We start from the raw sequence: 25,737 nt of genomic DNA, 5'->3' as shown, positions 1-25,737 counted from the left end.
AAGAAGTAAAATTCCTTCATGCTCTGAAATTTAAATGAGATTTTTTTCTAGTTAGAATAGTGTATTTGTATATCCCCCCCATTCCATTTTTGACACTTTTTTTATGTATAACGTTCTAAAGGAAGGCTTACTAGGTAAATGAAATCACACAATGCCTTTTAGCCTTTAATATATTTCTCTACTAAAAATCAAGTTCTTGAGACAGAAGATATTACTGGTTTTGTTATTATAAAACAAGTGACAATTTTTAATCCACAAATGATGAAAACACAAGACTTATCACACTGCACATACAGTATTACAATAAACTGATTAGCTGGAGACTAATAAAACACTGGAGACGTCACATACACACATACGCACTTTGAAACAAGAAACACAGGACAACTTTAATCGTAGATATTTCCATGACTGTCAAGAGGAAGAACGTCACTGAATTGAGCTTGATTGTTTTCCAGGTGTGAAATTACAATATATTCCAGTCCTAAAACACACTGCAGTACTGAGGACAATCTTTAGGCAAAAATAAACATTCTGAGTTGAGGTTTTTTTTCTCCCTGCCCAAAACAATCTCCTTTCCTACGACTAGCAAGTAATTGGTTTGTTACCAATTTAACAAGATCACAACAAAAAAAAAACCACAGTATTTTTTACCACAAAACTCAAGTGAGAGGTTTTTAAACAGACTACACAAGACAACCTTTTTTTCCCTAAGGAAGGCAACCCTAATTATAAATTATAAATGAAATTCTAATTAAAATCATTACAAATTACTTCCAAATATTGATGAAGAAATAAAAATGTGGGGGGCGGGAAGGAGGGAGGACACAGCAGGGCGTATAAAAGGTGTGAATTAAAGAAAATACATTTGCCACAGGAAATATTAGATTCAGCTGATTTCTTTAAATGAGGTATAAGAATATGATAGTAAAAGCAAAAACAAATGAGTTAGAAAAAAAAAGCACGTGTCCAATGGGAAAAAGCTAAGTCTCTTATAGTTTTCTTTATTCAGATTAGACATCTCATATACAGCAGTTAATCTAGAAAAATACATTTAAAAAAATCTTCAACCGACCATGCTCCCTGTAACAAAACCTTCCAAACCCTGTTTTTATTATACAAATCAATCTACATTAGCAATGTAAAAAGAAATCCTCAAATTTAGCGATGTTATTTCCCATTCAACATCCATCTCGTTTACATGTGGGCTTCCAACTATTCAGTGTAGAGTTAAATTCTGTAATAGATTTTTCTGATGTGTTCTGTACATACTCAATCATCTGAACAGTTCCTCGTGTAGTGCACTGACCAGTTAGAACGTCTACTCAGTATTCTCCCAGTACCATTTGCATGACAGTGGTTTTTCTATGAATGTCATTAAAATCTAAAAGTGCGCATGGTTACCTTCCCCAAATAACAGCTTATTTCTGGAGGGAACCTAATATTCACGGACGAGATCACCTACACTACACCAATACCATGGTTAGAAATGTAGGGTTAGAATGTACTATTATGAGACTATACAACACAAGTTCAAGGGCATTAAGTCTTTAGCCCATATTTACAACAAATAACGTCCACTTCCACAGGGTCATACCAGGAATTCAGTATGGCACTAGATAGAACAAGAATTGTTAGCTACAGTTCCATGTAGCACACACAGTCTAAGAATACCCTGAACTGACTTATGCTAACTAAACTCTCCAATATGTCACAGTGTTTGATGTTGTTATCTATTAGTGTGCTGCCCAAGCAAGCAAAGGTATCTATCCAGTCAGGATGCTGTGCAACACAGTGAAAAAGAACACGCCTTCATCAAGGGATTCTGTCTGGGTCATGGTGAATTTTAGCACTTAGATAGCCACTGCATGCAGAAACCCTGAAGAGGAAATACACAGGTTTCGGAACGGATATACTTCATTTTGTTAAAAATGCCCAAGAGTGTTTTCAAAGAAACTGATACTATTCCTATCGAGTGGTAAGCCTACACATGATGAACCTACAAGTCCTAAAAGGAAATTCTATATTATCCAGTTTGAGCAAAAAGAAAATCGTGGTTTTCTTACCAAATTATCCAGTGTATGTATATACATATGTATGTGCCTGGTTAGAATTGCAAGTTTTGATTTTTACTGAAATTCAGAGTAGGAACTGCAAGCATTCAGGATAAACGCAATCCAAACTTACACACAATTATATCAACTTGCAACAAAGCAGCAAATGTGAGGGCCTACACACAACCTGACCCTCCTCCACTCTGACCCTCCAAAAGTGCAAATCAAAGAATCACTGCTTGGTCCAAAACTAAAGCACATCATGGTCACGGATAAAGATTGAAATCTGGCAGCTTCTATCCCACAGGTTCTGCTTGCAGCTCAGAATCAGCGTCCGAAGATGGAGCTTAATTCCAGAAGAATTAACTCTACAATCTGATTTTGGTACACAGTATGAACTGCGATGTTACCAGTCTCTTTCTCTGGCTTTAACAGAGTGGGACCAAAAACAATTGCTATACTCTGATAGGTCATTCGGTTTCTTTCTCCATTTTCTATAACTCTAAGGGGAAGAAAGAGGGGGGGGGAAAAAAGGTTAGAGAAAAAATATAAAAGAGTATTGCAAATTGTACTATAAACATTATGGTTCACGTTTGGACAAGAAAAATGATACTCATTTTTCTTAGGTGACACCAGTAGGATCAGTTCCAAAGGTGAATGAAGTTTTCTTATGAGTAAACATTGCTTAAAGGTATAATTCTACACGGTGTCCCCAACTCATGGTGACCTGTCCATTCTACCCTGGAACTGTGGTGATGCACGCACTTTGCACTGGCTAGTTATTTTCAGAGGTAGCCCTTTCTGCCTCATCTGTCTTAGTCTAGAAGCTCAGCTCACACTGTACAGCAACGTGCAAGCTTCCACGAACAGATGGATGGTGACCAGGCTTGAGGGCCACTGGCCAGGAAGTGAACTCGGGTCTCCGACATAGAAGGTGATGAATTCCACCACTGAAACACCGATGTATCTCTAATAAACACTTAATGTGGGACACTTTCACTTCATTTTAAAAACAGAACACATGTAAGCATGAGTTGTAATTCAGGTATTAATGATTATGTCACTTACTTAACGGGGGGAAAAATCTCTTCGGGCACAGAGACTAAACTCTGTTTTACTCATTTTCTTAAAAATCCCTCATTGGGATAGCTTTCATATTCTAGTGGTCTATAATGAGCCATTGGTCTTCCATTTCGGGGTAAGTTAGTACATCATCAGGTAACTGACACCCAGTCGATTCCTGCTCATAGGCCATTTGTCATGACTAATTTAATTCATACAAAACCATCTGACTCAGGAGGAACAGGGGCTTAGAGTCACTGAGCATCATTTTCAAGTCCTAAACACAGTAAGTTAGCATAGCTGAGCTTGATCCCCATGCTCCCTGGATTTCCTTACCTTTTGAGATGTCTAAAAAGAATCTGCATTGTATCTTGGTTGGGCTTTGGCAACTGTTTGATTAAGTCTTTAACAGCAGAAACTCTCTGTCTTGGTTCCTGTTCTGAAACGAGACAATAAGGGCTTTGCAGTAGCTTCTTATGACACTGAAGGCAGTGGCAGGTTGGAGTTGATATTTAGTAACACACAGTGACATCTGGTGGTCACAGTGTAAATTTCTGCAGTAAAACAATTCTTTGGAAAAACTTAAGATGAAACAGAATGTGTTGGCTTAATCTGTGCAGAGGCTAATACCCAGGAGAGAAAACGAGTGAATGATATACTTACTAATTGCATTAACAAAATCATTAAAATGATTAAATGTAAAAAGAGGCTCTGGTAACTCGCGGAAAAACATTTTGAGTGCACCAGTGATGACGTGGATATCTTCCCATTTACTATCGTTCAAGTCCAGTTTCTCATCTGAAAAACACGGCAGAGATAGAGGAAAGTTCTGAATTACTTTAAACAAAATCTTAACAGTTGTGTGTGTGCATTCCGGATGTTAACAATAGGAAATATAACCTTACCATGGTTTACTGCAAATCTCAACTTCTGTATCACGGCGAGGTTGCCACTGACTCGGTATATCCCATCAATATCCAAACCTAAGTGACAGGAGTAATAGTGTCATGTTTCATAGACCTGTCTCTTCCAAAGGTATTCGCACGTTTCAGAATTCTATTCTCAACCATTAGTCTAAAACCAAATGGGGAGATAATACCGTCTCGAAATGTTTTTACAAATGCTTTGCCAATAGGAGGGAGGTGGACATTCAGTTCAAATTCAGCTTAATAAGTAACAGTAATTCTACTTTGCTTATGATGTTGAATGCTGTCAAGACAAGCCCCTAAATTAGAAATACTAACAACTTCAGCATGTTGGGATAGTTCAAATAGTAAAGAAAGTCAAAGATGACAGCTCACCCTCTGTTTTGCACATCATCCTACAATGTAAGCATTAAACACGATCTTGAAAGTACATCACAGTCAGAACTTGTAATAAATAAATTCAGTGCAAATTAGCAACTAAACTAGGGGCTCTACAAAAACCACTGATAATTTGATACAGTTTCTTACTTTCTTTCATATGTGAAACATTCACACAAGTGAGTCTTAAAAATTCATGAATTCTAAAACAATTCCCAACAACAACAGAAAGCTCTGGCCCAGAAGGCTTCACTTGAGAAGCCTACCAAACATTCTGAGAAAACCTGACACCAATTCTACTCAAACAACTCCAATATAGAGAATGCGACGGAAAACTTCCAAACATTCTATGACATAAGCATGGCTACAATACCCAAACCCAGCAGTGACACTACTAAAACAATGGACATGGACAGAAATTCTCAAAAAATACTGTTTCCAGTAGTATAGAAATCTAGTATCATATTTAAAAAAAATATATCATGACCAAGTGAGATGCACAACAGGTATATGCAAGAATGTTTGGTTTTTTTGACATTAAGAAAACCATCAGCATAACACATAAATTATGTAAAACACAGAAGGTATGGGTGCTGTACTAAAGTGTGGTGAAAATAGATGGTACCCGGTATGTATGGAATGTGATAAGAGTTTTGCAAGTCCCAAATAAAATGACTTTTAAAAAAGAAAAAGAAAAGAAAGAATAGTGTCTGGGATCTTAAAGGCTTGTTTTCAAACAAGTAGCTATCAAAGTGAGATGTCAAATAAGCTCACATGGAAGAAGCACACCAACATCTGTGATCTAAGGATGGCAAATTATAGAACCCAAATCCAAAGGAGGGAATAGTATCAGAGATTAAATTGTGAGATTTTGGTGTCCAGAAGACTATGGATGACAGTGGGATCCCAAAATACCTTTGCAGGATCTGCACAGGGAATAAGCCTCTGGATTTCCCTCCAGCCATAATGGAGGGATGGGAATAACCTGAAGATCACACAATACTGTAGAGACGACGACAGTGGATTAAAATGATTAATCTCACTCCAACGGTTAAAACCTGGTCACTTGATCTCCCTTCTGATACACTTTGTACTTGATCTGGTTTTTAGTCTGTGTGTGTGCGTGCGTGTGTGTGTGTGCGCGTGTTCTCATCTTCAGGTTTGTTTTTGTTGTTTTCTGTCATTGTTGGTATTCTTGAATCTGGGGAACCCAGAATAGGTGACACTACAGAGACAACAACTAGAATAGTGGCTCCTGGGGCCCTGGGGGGTTGGTAGAGGAGGTGCAGAGGGGTGAGAGGGGGCTGATATGAAGGAGTTTAAGAAGGAAGAAAATGTTTTGGACTAATTGTGGTAGCAATTGTACAATTCTTGATACGCTTGAACTACGAAATGGAAAACAATAGAAGAGAAATTCCTCATCATAATTAGGAGCATGTAGACAAAATCATGGTCAACATTATTCTCAACAGACATCATTTCTGAATGAGAACCAGACAGGACAATGTCCTGTATCTCTACTCCTATTTCAACATTGTATTGAAAGTTCTATCCAGAGCAGTAAGGCAAGAAAGGAAAAGACAAGGCATCCTAATTGTTAAAGGAAGAAAACAAACCCCAAAACTCAGGCATTGGTTGGGGTCTTAAAGGCTTGAAGATAAACAAGCAGCCATCTAGCTGAGAAGCAACAAAGTCCATATGGAAGAAGCACACCAACCCGTGTGATCCTGAGGCATCGATGGGATCAGGTATCAGGCATCAAAGGCGCAGAACAAAAAAAATCGTATCAATGTAAATGAGGGGGAGTACGGAGTGGAGACCCAAAACCCATCTGTAGAAAATTGGACATCCCCTTACAGAAGAGTCACAAGGAAGAGACAAGTCAGTCAGAGTGCAGTATAAAACCGATGAAATATACAACTTTCCTCTAGTTCTTTAATGCTTCCCTTCCCTTCCACTGTCATGATCCTAATTCTACCTTACAAATCCAGCTTGGCTAGACTGGAGCATGTACATGGGTCCAGGTAAGAGCTGGAAACACAGGGAATCCAGGACAGCTAAACCCCTCAGGACCAATAATGAGAGCAACAATCTCAGGACGTGAAGGAGACGGTAGGGAGAGAAAGTGGGAACTGATCACAAGCATCTACATATAGTAATCCCCTCCCAGAGAGACAGACAACAGAGAAGTGGGTATAAGGAGACATCAGTCAGCATAAGACATGAAAAAATAATAACATAAATTATCAAGGATTCTTGAAGGAGGGAGAGTGGGGAATGAGGGGGAAAATGAGGAGGTGATACCAAGGGCTCAAGTAGAAAGAAAATGTTTTGAAAACGATGATGGCAACAAATGTACAAATGTGCTTGGCACAATGGATGGATGAATGGATGGATTGTGATGAGTTGTACAAGCCACCAATAAAATGATTTTTTTGAATCCAAAAAGAAAAGTTTCTTTAAAATAATAACTAGATATTTTAAAACTGTTACATCAACTATAAAGTATCCAAATAGACAAATCCTTTTTGTTACTCATCATAAAAAATAAAGTTGAAACTGATTTATTCTGGTTAATTTTAAGTTATAATATTTATGCTCATTGTATATACTTTAGCAGTATATTGACTGTAATGTTAAATTATAAATGTATAGCATAAAAATGTGTGTAGAATCAAAATAGTTGAGGAATTTGTCGTGCCTCATGGCACGGAGCTCTAATCTCTTTGATTTTTTCTTGCCAGTATGACATAATGTCTGAGTTTGTTGGGTTGCTTTTTTTTAAATAATTCTACTGGGCCTTGTAGAACTCTTATCATACTCCATACATACATCAATTGTGTAAAGCACATTTGTACATTCGTTGCCCTCATCATTCTCAAAACATTTGCTCTCCACTTACGTCCTTGCCATCAGCTCCTCATTTCCCACTTACCCTCCCCACTCTCCTCTCCCTCATAAACCCTTGACAATTTATAAATTATTTTGTCATATTTAAAACTGTCCGATGTCTCCCTTCACCTACTTTTCTGTTGTCCATCCCCTTGGAAGGGGTTATGATCAGTTACCCCCAAAAAAGCTTTGTCTATAGTAAGTAATCATTTCTTACTAAACTCAGTTTCATAATCAACACTTCTTTCCCAATGCTAACACTTCAAAGAAGCGTTAAAAGAGTACCACACACTTAATCAACTGTTTGTGTTACTGAACACTCAATAGGGGCCTGCAAAGGTCTGCATTTGAAATAGGTGCAAACAGGTAAGTTTTCTGCAAATAAGATGCTTAACATTTGACCTTGTGACTACTGGGAACTTAGGGTTCCATCATGCTAAATCATAAAAAAACTAAGGATTTTGACATCAAAACAATGAGTTGGTTTGCTCCATGTCTTAATATATACATATTTCATTTACTTACCATATTCTTCAACATGTTCAATGCATAATTTCACAAATTTTGGTACTGTGCCATTCTCTCTCTGACACAGGTTCGCAAGGTTGGATCCAAATACCTGATCTGAAAGAGACTTAATTTTAAAAACAAACCACCTTGCCAAAATTTCACTCACACAATGACCAAGTCGGTGCAATTTCATCACCATGACCTACAGCTCACAGGATGTGTAGTCTGCCTACTTCACGGTATACTATTTCTTTGCTATGTTCCACGACTCACTAGCGCCTGAGAAGCTTTGCATTTTCTAGTCCATTTGCAGAGAGTACTCTTCACCCAAAATCTGGATCCTCCGAGCCATTCCCAGTTTCAGCTGCAATGCCACCTCCTTAGAACAACATTCTGATGAGTCTAGCTATGATACACTCTTATTTTATCTCCATCTTCGTGTGTCCCTAGGAACCCATCAGTACCTGAGGAAGATCTTCGCTACTCATTATTGTCTATTTCCAACTTGAACATGTGTTTTATGAAGGCTAGGACTTAGTCATTCTTGAACAATAGGTATTCATTTCAGTTAGGATCATGTGTAGCTTATTAAATCAAGTGTGTGCATACCCATTATGTGCTGACACTTGATTGCACAAAATATACTGTATAGTTATATTAATCTTTCAGCATAACCATTTGAAATTCCACATTAATGCTACATATTTAAGAAAACAAATAAAATATATGAAGTGATATATAAAGCCTCACAGTGACAGCAGTTTAGAGTTCTCAATGAAAAGGCCCAAACAAATCAGCAGTAGTCTATTAACTTGTCAGGCATTTAAAATATGTATCATTAAAGATTCTAAGCTCAGTATTAGAAGCCCTCATGGTGTAGTGAATTAAGCATAGAGCTGCTGATTAAAAGGTTGGCTAATTAAAAGTTCAATGCCACAAGCTGCGCCACAGGAGAAAGAGAAGGCAGTTTTTCCATAAAGGTATGCAGCCTCAGAATCACAGTGTTTTGCTCTGTCCTACAGATTCCTATGAGTCATAATCAACTCCACAGAAGTGGTTTTCAGATTTTAAAGACAATATGCAAAATTCATATGCTTTGAGAGTACCTGCTTATCCATAAGGACCCTGGTGGCATGCTGTGTATGCACTAATCTGTTATCCAAAAGGGAAGCAGTTCAAAACCACCAGGTGCTCTGCAAGGGAAAGATGAGGCTTTCTATTTCTGTAAAGAGTTGCAGAAACCCAAAGGGGGCAGTTCTACCCTGTTTTATATGGTTGCCATGAGTCAGAATTGACTCAATGACAGTCAGTTTGGTGTTGGTTAGATTTATTCAGAACTCTGAAGACTGCTAATCTGAATCATCCAGTTAAGTCATAGGTTCGTAAACTTACTTGGCGGATCACCTCCTTTTCTGGAAAAACAAAACAACAACAACAAAAAAACTACCGTATATACTCAAGTATAAGCTGACCAGAACATTAGCCAAGGCACCTAATTTTACCACAAAAACTGCATTAAAAATGTGCTGGGAAACTCCGCTTATATGCGAGGATATACAGTAATTGACAATTATACAGATGTTTGTACTATAATCCAGGATAAAGTGTAGGGTAGGTATCTGCTTTTTAAAAATATATAATTATTTTATTGGGGGGCTCTTACAAATCTTTTTAACAATCCATCATTCAATAGTATTAAGCACACTTGTACATATGTTGTCATCAACATTTCCAAAACAATTTCTTTCTATTTGAGCCCTTGGTATCAACTCTCCTTTCCCCCACCCCTTCCTCCCACCTTCATGAATCCTTGATCAAATATATATTATTATTGTTATTTCTTAGACTGTGAATCTTTATGGGAGTAGGAAGCCTCATCTTTCTCCTGTAGAGTGACTGGTGGATTCGAACCAGTGTCCTTTTCACTAGCAGCCCAATATCACTTAACCCACTGCATCACCAGGACTCCTCTTTCCTTAGGTCCAAAGTGTCCTTAGTTTGGTGCAAACTTGGTCTCACTGCCAATGTGACCCCCTCTGAACATTCTACCCAGTGCTGTGGTATCTGCTTTTGTGGTACCCCTTTTAGATCATTCCAGCAGCCCCCTAGGGATCGGTATTGCCCCTACTTCAGGAAACACTGAATTAGGTGGGTTCTCTCTCTCTCTGTCTCTCCCACATTAAGTCAATGCCAACCAACTCAAAATCGAACCCATAGGACTGGACAGAACTGCCCATGTGAGTTTCCGAGACGCCAACTGTTAATGGGAGTATAAAGCCCCGTCTTTCTCCCTAAAACTCTTCCTAGGCATGCAAACAACACCTTTACGATGCTCATCTGCAGATTTAACTTAGATAACTTAAAAACAGATGTTCCCATTATGTACTGTTTTGTCAGAAACCCATAAACTAAAGAAAGAACAGATGTAACCTAGTACATTATATCCCACCTTGGCATACGATGGAGTTTCAAAAGTCCATGGAAAAATTCTATTATGTTTTAATTCTATTTTTCCACAAACTTTTTGAAGACTCGTTGTATCTAAATGTATTCATGACTATAAAGGGAGGGAGGGGGGGAAAAAAAAGAGGACCTGATGCAAGGGGCTTAAGTGAAGAGCAAATGCATTGAGAATGATTGGGACAGGGAATGTATGGGTGTGCTTTATACAATTGATGTATGTATATGTATGGATTGTGGTAAGAGTTGTTGGAGTCCCTAATAAAATGTAAAAGAAGAAAAGAGGAGAAAAAAATGATTAGGGCAAAGACTGTACAGATGTGCTTTATACAATTGATGTATGTATATGTATGAACTGTGAAAAGAATTGTATCAGCCCCAATAAATTGTTAAAAAAAAAAAAAAGAATAGAAGCGCTTTGTTCTCTTTTCCCCAATAGGTACGAGTTGTCAATGACTGTGGAGCTAACTCTTCCTCCCGAGAGGAATATTGTGTCAGGGTCCATAATGTTTCGAGTGGCTGAGTTTTCAGGAACAGACAGATCTTCAGGCCTTTCTTCCGAGGCACCTCTCGGTAGCACCCGTGGTTGGGCTACAATGTCCAGTCATTGGGTGAGCTCCTACAGAGCGTTTGTTTCATCCAAAGGCTCCTTCCCTTGACAGCCTCCTAACCGGTTCTCGTTCCTTTTCACCTCTGCATTTCACACAGACACCCATCACTTTCATGACCCCTAGGAATCTGTTACCCGTCAGCCATCAGTACAGCTTCTCTGATTCAGTTTTTTTTAAGCACTTTATGCCCCGCTAAAAAAATTAATTTTAAGCACGCAAATTCAATTATTCAAATTAACTAAAAAACTATTAATTAGAAACGTTTCTGTTTTTAATTTAAAATGTCACATTTCTGATTTGGGTTAAAATTTATTGTGTGAGTATCCATGTTGTCCTACCTACCTTTAATATAACCTTTTTCACGAACAGCTTGCAGCGTGGGGCGCCGGGTAAGAAACTTTTTTAGGTTTTTCTTGGTCTTCTTCTGTTCTGAAGAATCTATGCTAGATACTTTCATGGCTTACGAGAGACAAAAAGATAGTGAGCACTTCATAATATAAACTCTTGATCACCAAGTTTCTCCACTCCACCCTCAAAACACATTAATAATAATGTAATTTTCCTTTTTCTAGTTTTAGAGTGGTTGAGAGTGACATGTAGAAAATCCATCTAAGATATACCCAACTTCAAAGTTATAAAAATAAAGCATCTCCCTTTTATCACTAAAACCTGATTCCAAACTTTTTTTTTTCAGTCTATGTACTATGTCTGGCAAACTTAAATTAATGGTGTTAATTATCTTCTTTTACTCTATGTTTTGGAAGGTAAAATGACTACAGTGAAAATAAATCCATGAAACAAACAAATCCCTATAGAGTCTGGCTATGCATACACAATCGTCATCCCCATGTGAACACTGAGCGAAGTCTCGCTAACATTACTTTCACTGTTAAGCATGAGACCACCTGGGAAATACATAGTTCTATCCTTACTGACCAAATTTAAATCACAAGTTACAGTAGTGCCTTTTGTATGAATTTGCTTTTTTGGTTAGAACAACAAATATTCAAAAATAAATTTCTTAAATGGAACTAAATTTTGAGAAACTGAGAACATGGGCAACAGATCAGTAAAAACAAATAAAAATAATTTTTCCTGTTCTTTCACTATTACATGGTGTGACCAAGTCAGGAGTATCCCAAGTTTGAGTGGGATTTAAGGGAACAAAAGCAGACCTGGTTTTCTAGTCATTCGTGCATTTGAAGGCCCAACATTACCGGCGTGCAGTCAGTGTGTGACCTCTCTCAACCTCCGAATGAGGACATAGGAGAAAACGCTGTTTTTAAAGTTGCTGGCTAAGGTCTTTTCTGGGTGTGTGATGCGGAAGCAGGCATGCTTGTCCTCAGACACACGCAGACAGATCCCAGCTCCACGTTCGGCTGCCTGGTAGCCAGTAGGAACGCTGACAGATGACGCATGACGTTCAACCTCTTAGAGCAATAGGTTCCGTGCACAATCTTAACCACTAACTATATTATTTTTACATCAGTAATGTTCGCTTCCCTCGAGGTCTCAACAGAAGAGTGTCGAGAGACATGTTTTTTCCAACTGAAGTATCACGGTATCTTAAAATGCAGACCCTACGCTGTTGGGATGCCGAGCCCGAGGCGCAGCGCTACATGCCCATCACCCACCCGGGAGAGCACTGGCAGCGCTCACGTCGTCGGGTCGCCCCTTTGAAAAGCAAAGAGGACGAGCTCACGCAAACCACGCGCAAAGTAAGAACGAACTTACAGCGGAGTTTTCTGGGATCCTTGGGGTCCTTCTCTTTATCGTGCTTCTCTATCCCTGGGGAGTCTGGGACCTCCCCGTCAGGCCCGCCGTCCGTTTCTGCTGCCTGTAGGTTAGGCATTTCACAAATCCATGATTAATACGAGCACAGCTCTGGGACCCTAGCACATTCTCAGAATGGGCAGGACCTGGCTCTTCCAAATGGCTTCGGAAAATCAATTTTTATACGCTGTGCGTGATTTAGACATTTGATAAAACTTTGAAAACGTTTATCCCGAGGTGGTACACAACTTACGGATTCCAATGGAGAAAATAATGCTGATCACCCCCATGGAATGGACCTACATCAATAAGGAGGCTATCTTGACTCACGCTGATAAGCCACCCAAGAGCGACAGTAAAAGCAGTTAACAGTTACCTTCTGTGACATCAGCATAAGTAAAAGGCTAACTCACTCACCTACTCAGTGGTGCGTTAATTTTGCCTATCAACAATCCTTTTAAATTGCATTTTATGCTAATAGGTGTGTATTGGTCACAGAATCTCAGATGTTGAGAACTGAAAGAAATGCCAGAACTCCTCTGCAGTGTAACCAAGGTCACTTTTACAGTCCAAACCTGTACTAAGTTTTCAAAGTGAACAGCCATGATTTTGCTTTCACACTGTAGTATTTACTACACCGGGAATTCATATTTGTGTACAGTGTAAGAAGGGGCTTCAGCTCCTTCTTGGATAGGCAATTGTCCTAGTACCGTTTCCTGAAAAGCCGCCCCCACTATCCATCAGTGCTATAGTGGCATGCAGTGTCTGTTTCTTGGTTCTTCCCTGTTTCCTCGGTCTATACCCCATCCTTGCAGACACCATTCTGTCTTCAATACTACAGCGTTATAGTCTTGACACACGACAGAGCAAGTCTTTCCACTTATTTCTTTGAGAATGTCTTGGATAGTCTTAGTACTTTGCATTTACACATGAATCTTAGAAAAGGCTGTCAGGTTCTACCAGAAAGCCTACTGGGATTCTGAATGAGACTCAGAAACTTTAAATCTATATACATCTTAAAAAGTAATTTGCAGGAAAAATGTATCTTTACATTATTGAAACTTTTCAGTGCATGTTTATTGTTTCTCAATTAAGTTCTCTTCAATATCTTTAAGGAAACTTTTGTGATGTTCCCTAAAGGTCATGAACATCTCTTGCTACACTGATTCCTCAGTAGTAACATTTTTCGATAATTTGTAAGTAATAAATACAAATATATAAACATACATATCAATAAATACATATTTCAGTCTGTAATACTTCACTTTTTCTTCACCTGGTGCATTTGTTGTGAGACTTTAGTTCCCTAAAACAACTTTCTTCCCTGATCCCTCTATAGAAGGTTAGCCTCAATTTAGTATTTTCATACCATGATGTACATCTTCTACCATCATAACATTTCGTTCATCGCATTTCATTTCATCAACTGTCTAGTTATCTTCTGTCTTTATCTGTAGGAGCCAACCAGAGAGGTCTAGCGTGTGGCTGCACACCACTGTGTCCCCAGAGCACACAGCACTCACATCTCTAAGTAACGGCCTGGTGCACACATGCTTTCAAGGGAGAGTGAGCAGGCTCTGAGGACTAGAGCTGAAGGTACATGCTGGGTAGACTACTGGAAAAGGTATATGGGGTTTGGGTTGCTGAATTTTAATGGGAGTCACAGAAGGTTCTTTAGCAAGGCAGCAATATAAAAGTGACATCAACAGGCTTCACACCGCTGTGGCATTAGAAATGGATGGGTGGGACTGAAATTAAATAAGGAAACTGTTTAGGGAGTTACTCTTGATATGAAGACGCTGCCCATGGTTTCAGGAATAAATGAAAGGGTTGGGATTCAGAAACATCAAGCAATATTCTACAATGCAAAGGTAGAATTTACAAATAACTTGGTGACTAATTTCCTAGGAAAGCAAAGAGCTAAGGAGAAAGAGTCAGAGAATATCCAGATTCTAAATCAGGGTGTTTTAAACTGAGAAAACCATAACATCTTTTAAAAAAAACTTGGGAGAAAATCAGTTCCAACCTCTCTCGTTTATAGGTCAGAAACCTTAGGCTGGCTCACAAAAGCACCATGTTTTGGTAAGATCACAGAGACTATTGATGATGAGGCACTCACTTAATGGCAGTGAATTATTATATTTTTAATCATCTCTAAATTTGGTGAATGACATCTCAATCTCAAAGTGAGTGGATAACCAGCTTTCTTTCTCTCCATTTAGTTTAAACCATAACCCAAGCCACAGTCATTGCAGACTGGACTCACAGTAAGCCTAGACACCTGCTCAAATGGGCTTCCAACTGCACATCGCTATGGAGGCTGACAGCCACCTCTCCCTCCTAGGGAGAGGCTAGTGGCTCAAACAGCCCCCCTTCAGGAAAGCAGCTGAGCGCTTAACCACTGAGCGGAGGGACTGCCATAAAACCACCCCCACCCCCATAATGTCACTGCTGTGGTCTTCAGGAGCCAGGGCGAGGGTCGTCTAAAAAGTACAGCCCCTGGTGGCTGACTACTGCTCTAACCGAACATCAGAATTTGGACCTGAGGTTCTTTTTGATTGTGGTCACATAAATAAGAAGTTACTAGGAACATGAGGGACTTAGAGGTGGGGAGTTAGAGAGAGGTCACTGGAAAGAATAATACAAATGAAACGACAGCTTCATTCACTTTGTAATTTTGCCTAGAATGTGTTTCCACCAACAGGACTGCTTCCAAGTCATTCAGTCACTGAGTAAATACTTCATGCTAGGTAGTTTCACTGTTTCTTCCTACGCACAGATTTCTTTTGGGATCGATGTGTAAAGGGATTATGTTAATTGATAGGACACATTATATGAACGACAATGTTACTCAGCAACCCCTAAGATTTACCACCTCTAACAAAGTATAGATACAAAAAAAATCTTTTCCCAAATAAATTGGAATCTGATTAATATGCAAAAAGCAATGACAAAGCCAAAATTGCAACACTGTTCTGAAATTTACCAAAGTCAAATACGTACCTGATTGCTTATAGTATTACTGAGCACTTTAAACCAATCATTAATAACAGTGTCATTATCGGACTGAATGAGCAGCTCTGTTCCATGACGAGTTTTCAGCTGCAGAGAAAAGGATTGGGGGGAGTGGGGGGGAAGGAGAGTTAGTGGTTTCAACAAAATAAACGAGTGAATCTAATCAAAGTTTACCGATCCACGGAGATTACATGTCCTCTATTAGAGAATGAAAGCACACAGCCTGGCACACTGTGTCTATTAGTACAGAGCAATATAAGCAGGGCTGTTTTACAAAACCATGAAGCTATGTCTCACAATAAATACTCAGTGGAACCAAGCTCCATCACACAAGTGCCATAAAACCTGCTGAAAGCTAGTACAGTCATTAAACCTGATATGAGAGAGACATATCAACGCCATGCATTTTAAATTAAAAGAGAAACACAATTATTTGTAAAGAAATGGAATATAATGATATTTTTATGTAGAGCTGACAGTTTTTCTTCTCTTTCAAAAAATGTATCTTATTTGTATGATATATACTACATATAAATTTATGTATTACCTGGCATGCCTTTACTGTTTCCTATTTGCTAGCTGAATACAATGGCATACTACCAAGAACAGAATAAATACCACACACCTTTTAGCTAGAAATGTTACTAAATCAAGTGTCAAATCATAAAGTAAAAATATTATGCATGGTTTTATATAAACATAATAATAAAAATGTATGCATAACCTCTGTAGTTCAAAGTTTCTTATACTTGAGGAAGAGCTTTGAGGCAGGAGTAGAAATCAAAATATTTTTTAAAAATCGGAAAGCAATTCTCAGATTTTTAACTCTGTGATTTCTTTTCACTAGAGACGTGCATGGCAATGGTTCCCAGTGACGTTCCGGCAGACACATTCTTCCTCAAACACAGCCCTCCACATGAGGTTAGGAAAGAGAGGCCTCAAACAGGAAAGTCACAAAGTTATGCAACATTAAATTGGGGGACACTGTATTAAAATTATACTAGTTTCTCTCCCTCGACATTTTCACCTTCTAGAGGGAGGTAGAGTTTTCATTTGACCGTGGAGCTCTCTTCACTCTGGAAACACCTCCGGACACTTCAAAGTGAGTGCCGGGGTCGCACAGCTCACAGACACCGTCCACGGTATTGTCTGTATCTGCCTGCAGCAACAGCGGAAGCAGCAGCAGCAGGTATAGAGAGGGTGTGAATGTGTGGCTAACTCCAGGAAGAACTGCCTCCTTGGCCAGGAGGCCAGAAGAACTAGATGGTGCCTGTCTACCACTACGGAACATTTTGATCAAAATTTCTTAAGAAGAATTCTGAGAAAAGGGGGAAAACGTGTAATATAATTTTAAATTCTCAAGGACTCTATTCTTTCTGGAGCCAAGAGAGCTGGATAAACACCTAAAATGATAGTCCTCAGATCATCTTTAAACCATATACCAAAAATATCTCCTGAAGTCCTTTTGAAAACAAACAGTTTAGTTTAATTAGTAATTAAAAAAAAATCTCAGCCTTCAGCATGATACTCTTTGGAAGAACTATCTGTGTAGGATCGAACTGGCCACAGCAACATGAACGATTAGAAAGGAGCCTGAGGGGGCAGTGAGTTAATGAAGGAGGAACAACTCTGAAAAGGAGAGTGGTTATTCGGTGGTTCAGCTCCAAGGATGTAATCCGTGTCACTAAGGGGTACATGTGAAAAGGAGGAAGTTGGTCTATGTTTTGCTGTGTCTATTCTCAACAAGAAAACAAATAGAATTTTAAAAAGAAATTGCAAAATATCTTTCATGCAGTTCTTCCTATGCAATGGGTCAAAACCAATCAATCAAGCGTGACTGCTCACTGCACATAAGATACCCTTTCAGAGGGGTCACCTGATTCATAACAGTAGCAAAATGACAGTTATGAAGGAGCAACGAAAATAACTGTATGGCTTGGGGGTCACCACCACCTGAGGCACTGTGAGAGGGCCGCAGCCTGAGGAAGGCTGGGAACCGGCCCCGGGTCTAGGCTGTGCCTCCAAGACAAGGGAGAGTGCAGTCTCTGTTCAAACAAATCAGTGCAAGCCGACCCGAACACCAGCCAAGGCACCTGATTATACCACAAAAACCGCATTGAAAATGTGCTGTAAAACTCAGCTTTACACGAGTATATATGGTAGACTAAATTAAATCTTATTTTAAAAACATAAATCAAGGAAAGATATTGATGAGGTGACACTTGATCTGAAAGCTCACTAACATTTGACAAGTAGAGACTAACATGGGTTCAGGAAGAGTAATAAAACAGCAATAAAATTCATACAAGCAGGACCTCCGGTTCTGTTTGTTTTTTAGTACTGAAAAAGGCACCATGGAAGTTTATTTACTTCAAATATGAGAAATCAGAAGAAGGTGCAAATGTAACCATGAACTTCTTATCGAGGAAAGCAGAACTGTGATAACAGTTCCAAGTCAAGTACATCAAGGGAAGGGGTGTGAGACTCTGTTTGGGAATAGCAATGAATTCTTTCTGCTCAGGTAGGAAAGGCCTGAGATGTCAGGCCAGAAAGGCAGGGTGGGGCTCAGTGTCCATTTGCAAAGGCAGCAGCAATCATTCCTCCCTTCTCGGTGCACACCCTCCTCGGCAAGGTGGCTTCACTGCTCCTCCGTCAGTGGATGGAGTCTGATTCCTCATCCCCCTGAAATACTAGGCTGGATCTCAGGCTTGCAGAATCCAACAGAGTACACGGAAGCCTGACACTGCCATGCAGAGCAGCTCGGGGTTGCTTCTCTGAATGAGCTATTTATAGAGAAGCGGGGCCTCGCTGGCACCCAGACCAAGCATGTGAATGAGTCTGTCTGAGAGCACACAGGCCAGTCAAGTCAGTAGAACATGAGCTTTCATGAATGGCCTCAGTCGAAAGCAGCAGAACCACCACCCAGCTCAGCACCGACAAAACCAGGCCGTCATCGCTGAGGTTGAGTTAAAGCTGCTAGGCTCCAGCGTCATTTATTACGCAGCCACAAATAGCTGATACTGTGAAGGTCTTTAAATAACAAAATGAAGGCTTTTAACTTTTCCCCTGCCCCCTGTTGGGGATATTTATGTATTCTTTTATTATTATTATTATTAATCCTTTTATTGGAGGATCTTACAGATATTATAACAATCCACAAAATCAATTACATCAAGAGACTTTGTACAGATGCTGCCATCATCATTTTCACATTTTCTTTCTATTTGAGCCCCTTGATATCAGTTCCTCTTTATTTCCCTTAATAAATTATAATAGAGAGAATTTTCATATCTTATACCGTCCGAGGTATCCCTTCAGCCACAGTTCTGTTATTTCCCCCAGCAGGGGGCGCTACATCCACCATTGCTATCAGTTCCCACTTCCTGCCCCCACATGGAACCATGGCTCCCACGACTGTGTCTCATGCACTCTTTAATGTTAAGGCTTTTGGCTGCTGCTGGGAAGCACAACTTGAGGAATCAGACAGCATTATACCCGAGGAGGACAAACCCCATGATCTTTAAAGTCCATTTTCCTGGGAACTTTTGAAGTGCCCTCCTGCAGTTTGGGTTCTAGTCATTTATGCAAGTCACCCCAAGTTGTTTCTTAAAGCACAATATAAATTCTGCCTTAACTAGTCACAATAAAAGACGATATCCAAAGTAGCTCAAAAACACTATCCAATTACAGTTCAGAAGTACGAGTTACACTTAGAAAGAAATGTATTACCTCAAAAACGTTCTTTTTGCTGGATTTGTCCTTCGGAGCCATCTCAATCGTTGCCCCCTTGAGGTCCACTGTGAACTCTGGTTTAGACTGATTACTGCCGAACTTCAGTACAGAGAAAAAGGGAAAGCTTAGTGTGATACTCATGTATACGCATGCATTCAAAAGAAGTAACTCCAATTTCATAGTATCACTAAATCAAGTATAAAATGAGGTCAAATCTTCTCTTTCTATATTGTAAAAATAACACCCTCTGGTTTACAACTGAAAAATGTGTAAAGAATAGGAGTATACAGGTTACAGAAAAGGAAAGGAAATGGTTGGATTTCTGGCATAAACACAAAAACAACAAAACCAAAATAAATTCACACTGAAATAATCTCTCGCTCATCAGAAGACAAACAAAGAAGCAAACTCCCAAAGTCTGACTTAAAAACTATGTTGCTGATGTAATACAATAAGAGGCACTCTTGCCTAATGCGGGAGGGATTGACAATACTATATTTACAAATGCATGCATCCTTTGACTTAGCAATTCTATTTGTTGAAATGCATTCTAGCCTGCATATGCCTATGTGAAAATGGCATGCTCAACGGGAGCAAGGCGAAAGAAAACAAACACCAAAAAGGGCAAGGCAACATTCCTACACACGGATGAACATTACTTGGTGTACGCCACCTGCCAGACACTCCTAACACTCAGAGCAGCGGTGCTCAACCTGTGGTTCACAGCCCTTTGAAGATCAAACGAACCTTTCACAGGGGTCGCCCCATTCATAACAGTAGCTAAATTACAGTGATGAAGTAGCAGTGAAAATAATTTTATGCTTGGGGGTCACAACATGAGGAACTGTAGTAAAGGGTCGCAGCACTGAGAAGGTTGAAAGCCACTGCCTTATAAACTACATTGTGAGGAACTAACAAAAACTTGTGAAAACAGAAAACTGTAAGCCCAGGTTCCTTAAAACAAAGTCTTTTTAGAAATGATGAGTGTCTGATGTTAAAAAGCTGCAGCAACTTAACGAGGAACCGTGAGAAGAAGGGAAACCCTAGAAGAAGGGAAGACCGTTGCGATCAGTGACTTGAGATGAAAAGCAGTTTGCTAGTGACTGTATTCCTAACCACATCAGGAACTAATCGGCAAATAACAGAAAACTTAAGTTAAATAGATACTTCCTCTGCCTCATACCATCATTAACTTACATTTTTGTGTAAGTCTGTTAACTAAGAATAGCAAATAGTGCTGTTATTGAAAAGTTTGGAGGGTTTAAGAGCTCCACTCGCTCACTACCATCCATTCTAGTTAAAACTCCTAGCAACCTTCTCGGACAGGACAGAATTGTTTGCTCTGGGTTTCCAAGACCGTAACTCTTTACAGGAATAGAAAGCACTGTCTTTCTTCCAAAGAGCGGCTGGTGGTTTTGAACTGCTGACCTTGTGATTAGCACCCAACATGTAACCACTACATCACCAGGACTGCTGTTAGGACTTCCAACAGCTGTTGAATTATAATCTTAAGGTCATGATGAGCTGTTATAGGAAACTTCTTCATGTGATAAAATACTTGTTGGAAAGAAGCGTCCACTTCAAGTGCAACGATGTACATCATTAGGAAGGGCCTGACTTACCACTCTCTGGAATGTCGACGCTACTCATCACACTTAGAAAGCAGTCTGACCTCACTTGTTCCCCCTGTGCATCTTTCCAATTGGCAGTGTGGACTTAAAAATGCGCTCATTACAACATAACAGATGAAATTCAGAATGTGTATGGAATTTATTAGTGAACCAAAACAAAACTGAAGTCTCATGTGGAATTTATTAGTGGACTCGTAATAAAGACCAGAGTTAAAAAAAAAACTTACTTAACTGTATTCTATAAAGTTTTTACATTTTTAAAGTACCCTTAGTCATTCAGCAGACATACATGATTATTATTTTATTTGCTATCAAGTTGTAGTGGGTACTGATAACTTTCTGAGCAGAAATGATATATTAAAAGTTGTAAAACTTGAATGTGCCTATTGAATAAAAAGGAAAAATTCAACTGAGCTTGTCATTACATACTATGTAGATGATTAACTGTAAGCTACGATGCATATAAGATAGAGCAACCACATAGATATGCAATGACATGACATGGAATGAATTCAGCCTGGCTGGCAGAATTTCTTGTTTACTGTTTATTCTTTTGCAAAATCTACTCCCACTTTGCTCAACTGAAATCATTCCCAGTGTAGTGATGGTCAAGAAAACAGAACTCCCGTGGCAAGAGGCATGCAATGAGATCACATACAGTGACAGTGGACACAGGGTCAGACTTCACATAAGCAACAGCAGGCTGGCGACGGGCAGTTTTTCCCAGAAGAAAGCAGCGAAAGCAAGAGCTCAGAGAATGGCTCGATGGAAAAGGGAAGAAAATAATGTCAAAACAGTGCACAATGGCAAAATGACGCACGAGAGAAATACAGAATGGGACAAAAAAACCAAACAAACAGTTCTACAAGCAGACATGTAACATGGGCCAAAGCTAAACTTCCAAATATTACTGCCAAGTCCTACGGTGTATCATAAATATTTTCTGTATTACTATGTAAATGCCTATGTTTTACTTTGACGATGAATCTTCTGAAGAGGCTCTCAGTCTGTATTCACAGAAGAATGCAGAGAGTGCTGCCTGGGCCCCCACTATCTTGTTCTGTCCCTTCTAAGAAACCCTGGATCTCCTCCTCGTGCCCTGCTGGGTTGGGTCCTTTGCTCTAAGTCTTCTCCTGGGAGAAGTCCTACAAATTAGTGTGTCTTCTCTTTCTCTAGGACAACGGTTCTGAATGATCGGAACTGTGCTTCCTAGGGGACAACTGGCGATGCATGGAGACATTTTCAGTTATCACACTGGATGGGGCAGGGGTGCTCCTAGCATATGTTAGACATCCTACCATGTCCAGGACAGCCACATGCCAAAATTTTATCTGGCTCCCAAAGTGACTGTATTTAGAAATCTGAAATAAAATACAAAAACATCAAATTTTTGAATAATAGGTATTCATGGGGTGACTTTTTAGATTTTCAAGGAACATGATGAATGTTATCTGAGAGGGTGCCTAGCATATGTCATGTCACAGGGTAGCTGTCCACTTGTCAGCCTTCCTAATAGAAAGTCAGCTCTGAAGAGAGTGACATTGTTATTTACCTTACATAAGCCCTCTATAAACTATATTCCCTATAATAAAACAAACAGAACTCAGGGCTTTCAAGTAGACTGGGACTCACAGTGACCCTATAAGATAGAACAGTTCCTTCTAAGATTGTAAATCACCATGGGACAGTCAGTCTCATCTCTCCCACAGTGGCTGCTGGGTTTGACCTGTCATCCCACACTTATCCCACAGATCCACTAGCACCCCCTTATCCTATAATAAATCCATATCGAACCCACTGTCATCTAGTCAATTCCTACTCATAGAGACCCTATCCAGAGTTCACAAGACAGAATGTTTAAGGGAGCTGGCAGCCTCACCTTTCTCCCAAGGGAGCAGCCAGTGGGTTTGAACTCCTGGCATTGAGGTTAGCAGTCCAACAGCTAACCCACATTGTCACCACCAGAGAAAATTCCTTTATCCTAAAACAGATACCTTATATAAACCATAAACCCACAAGCTTAACACAATGCCCAGAATCTAACACACCAGTATGAATGTTGAACAAATGAAAGCAACTTGAGAGGGAAGCCAAGTGTAAGTGTATACTACTGATAGAACAATCCGGTGGGAATATCCAGAAGATATCTAGTCTAAAAGAGAAGGCTCACTAGATTTTAGAAATCAACATGACAACAGGGTGTTTGATTTATAGCATCTATGTAAAATGTATCTTCCAAAGCATCATGCAGCACATGCACATCGCACTTACTTGATTTTAGCTCTACATAAACTCAACAAAAAATAAATACAAAGCAGAACAGATTTTTTAGTAAATCAAGCAATGAACCTGTTCAGCAGTCCATCCATGATTGTGTGCCCTCAAGAGAGAGAGGGTACGTGATGTCAGCCTGCTTCTTTCAAGTGGATCTCAGCAGTTTCAGGAACTAAATATGATGCCAATGTTTAAAGAAACATACTTTTCCTACATTATGGGCCCTTAACATCATCCTCCCAATTTCAATGACAGGAAAAAGAATCTGTTCTAACAGCAGAGGAAAAAGTCAGCTCAGTTAAAAAGACTGCCTTCTCATGCTGCCTATTCCTAAGGGATGGTCAAGGCAATTTTCACTAGACTCTTATCTTCAGGCAAGATGTAATCCCACTATGGAAACAGAATACATTTTACCTACAATATATCTATTGGTTATAGACCAGAGAAACAGAGCTCAGATTTTTTTTACAATTCTTTTTGAACAATTGTAATCACTAATATAATAGAGAATCTGGCACACCAAATTTTAATACTTATGAGTATGTTGTTGCTGTTCAATGCCACTGAGTCAGTTCTGACTCTCAGAGGGCCTATGCCCAACAGAACAGAACACTGCCTGGTCCTCCACCACCCTCACAAGGGTTCTGACGCTGGAGCCCAATGTTGTAGCCACTGAGTCATTGCATCTCTTCGACAGTCTTCCTCTTCTTCACTAACCCTTGACATTTTCTTACACGATGGACCGAGATCTCTCATGATAGCATGGCCAAAGTAGGTAAGATGAAGTCTTGCCATTCTCACTTCTAAGGAATATTCTAGCTGCACTTCTTCCAAGACAAATTGTTCTTCTGGCAGTCAATAATTCGTTATTTCAAATTCATCAATTCCGTGGCCTTATTTTTTCCTTTACTTATTGTCCAACTTTCACGAGCATGAGGCTACTGTGAATGGACTCGATCGGGCACACCGCAGTCTTCAAGGTGGCATCTGTGCTCTTTACCCTCTTCAAGAGGTGCAGCAGATATATCAAAATATATTGTAGATACCCATACCTTTTGAGTAGACAATCACACTGGCTTTTACTTAGGCCATTTAAGCAAACTTTCATTTTTTTAATATGCTAATATGGCAACGGGTTAAGGGGGGAACAAGACAATCTGAGGTTTTAAATTTTCCCATAAAAAAAATAAAGCATTGAATGCATAACCAGGCATTTTACTACGTCCTACATCTGTTTAGTCTTTTTACAGACGATAAAACAGTGTGACCGCATTTTAATTATGTCAATCTAACATGATATATTAACAAAATTTCCTCTAAATGAAAAAAATTCAAAGAATGCAACCTTAAATATTTTTTATTAATCATTTTATTGGAGCCTCTTACAGCTCTTATCACAGTCCATCCATCAACTGTATCAAGCATATTTGTACATGTGTCACCATCAACATTTCCAAAACATTCCTTTCTACTTGAGCCCTTGGTATCAGTTCCTCTTTTTCCCCTCCCTCCTACCATCCTGTACCCTTGATAATTTATAAATTATTTTCATATTTCACAATACTGTCTCATTTCACCCACTTTTCTATGTTCGCCCCACCCAGGGGGTGTGTTTTCTGTCAATCATTGCAATCGGTTCCCTTTCTCCCTTACCCTTACCCTCATGGTATTGCTACTCTCATTATTGGTCCTGAGAAGTTTATCTGTCCTGGATTCTGTGTGTCAAGAACTCTTATCTCTACCAGTGTACATGCTCTGGTCTAGCCATATTCATAAGCGAGAACTGGGGTCATGATAATGGGAGGGAGGAGGCATTAAAGAACTAGCGGAATGTTGTGCGTTTTCACTGGTGCTATACTGTACCCTGGCTGACTCGTCCTTTCCTTGTGACCATCTGTCTGTAAGAGGATGTCCAAATGTCTACAGATGGTCTTTGGGTCTCCATTCCAACCCCCCTCGTTCGCATCAAAATGGTCGCTTATTTTGGGTCGTCTGGTCCTGATACCTGATCCTGTCGACACCTTGTGATCACACAGGTGGTGTGCTTCTTCTGTGTGGGCTCTACTGCTTCCCTGCTATATGTCTGCTTGCTTAACTTCAAACCTTTCAGACCCCAGATGCTATATCTTTTAACAGAGGAGCACCATCAGCTTTCTTCACCACATTAGCTTATGTACCCATTTTGTCTTCAGCGATCATGCTGGAAAGGTGAGTATCACAGAATGCCGGGTTATTAGAACAATGTGTTCTTGCACTGAAGGAGGGTTTGAGTAGAGGCCTAATGTCCATCTGCTACCTTAATACTTAACCTATAAATATATGTACATAGACCTATATCCCTACTGTTATATATTAATATATTTGCATATGTATATACCTATGTCCATACCTCTATAAATGTCTTGCCTACTATCTATTT

General features: G+C 39.5%; 1 protein-coding gene across 5 annotated transcripts in view; it reads right to left on the bottom strand.

The window, feature by feature from the left end:
• Positions 1-204: 204 nt before the first annotated feature.
• The window catches only part of ARHGAP12 (Rho GTPase activating protein 12), a 139,372-nt gene continuing 113,839 nt past the window's right edge, over positions 205-25,737 (bottom strand). For 3 of the 5 annotated variants that reach the window (XM_075550328.1, XM_075550329.1, XM_075550332.1), the window contains 9 exons: positions 19,411-19,512; positions 15,670-15,768; positions 12,628-12,730; positions 11,236-11,352; positions 7,838-7,936; positions 4,022-4,099; positions 3,780-3,914; positions 3,453-3,555; positions 206-2,556 (listed from right to left, as the gene is read on the bottom strand). In XM_075550328.1, coding sequence (XP_075406443.1) covers positions 2,382-2,556; positions 3,453-3,555; positions 3,780-3,914; positions 4,022-4,099; positions 7,838-7,936; positions 11,236-11,352; positions 12,628-12,730; positions 15,670-15,768; positions 19,411-19,512 — 1,011 coding nt within the window. In that variant the 3' untranslated portion in view covers positions 206-2,381. Of the gene's footprint in view, positions 2,557-3,452; positions 3,556-3,779; positions 3,915-4,021; positions 4,100-7,837; positions 7,937-11,235; positions 11,353-12,627; positions 12,731-15,669; positions 15,769-19,410; positions 19,513-25,737 lie in introns of all 5 variants that reach the window. The other 2 variants (XM_075550331.1, XM_075550330.1) reach the window with 2 other exon arrangements.

This window comes from Tenrec ecaudatus, chromosome 5 (genome assembly GCF_050624435.1).
Source record: "Tenrec ecaudatus isolate mTenEca1 chromosome 5, mTenEca1.hap1, whole genome shotgun sequence".
NCBI lineage: Eukaryota > Metazoa > Chordata > Mammalia > Afrosoricida > Tenrecidae > Tenrec > Tenrec ecaudatus.
Note: the sequence above shows the minus strand (reverse complement) of the source record. Positions and strands in the feature narration are given on the sequence as shown.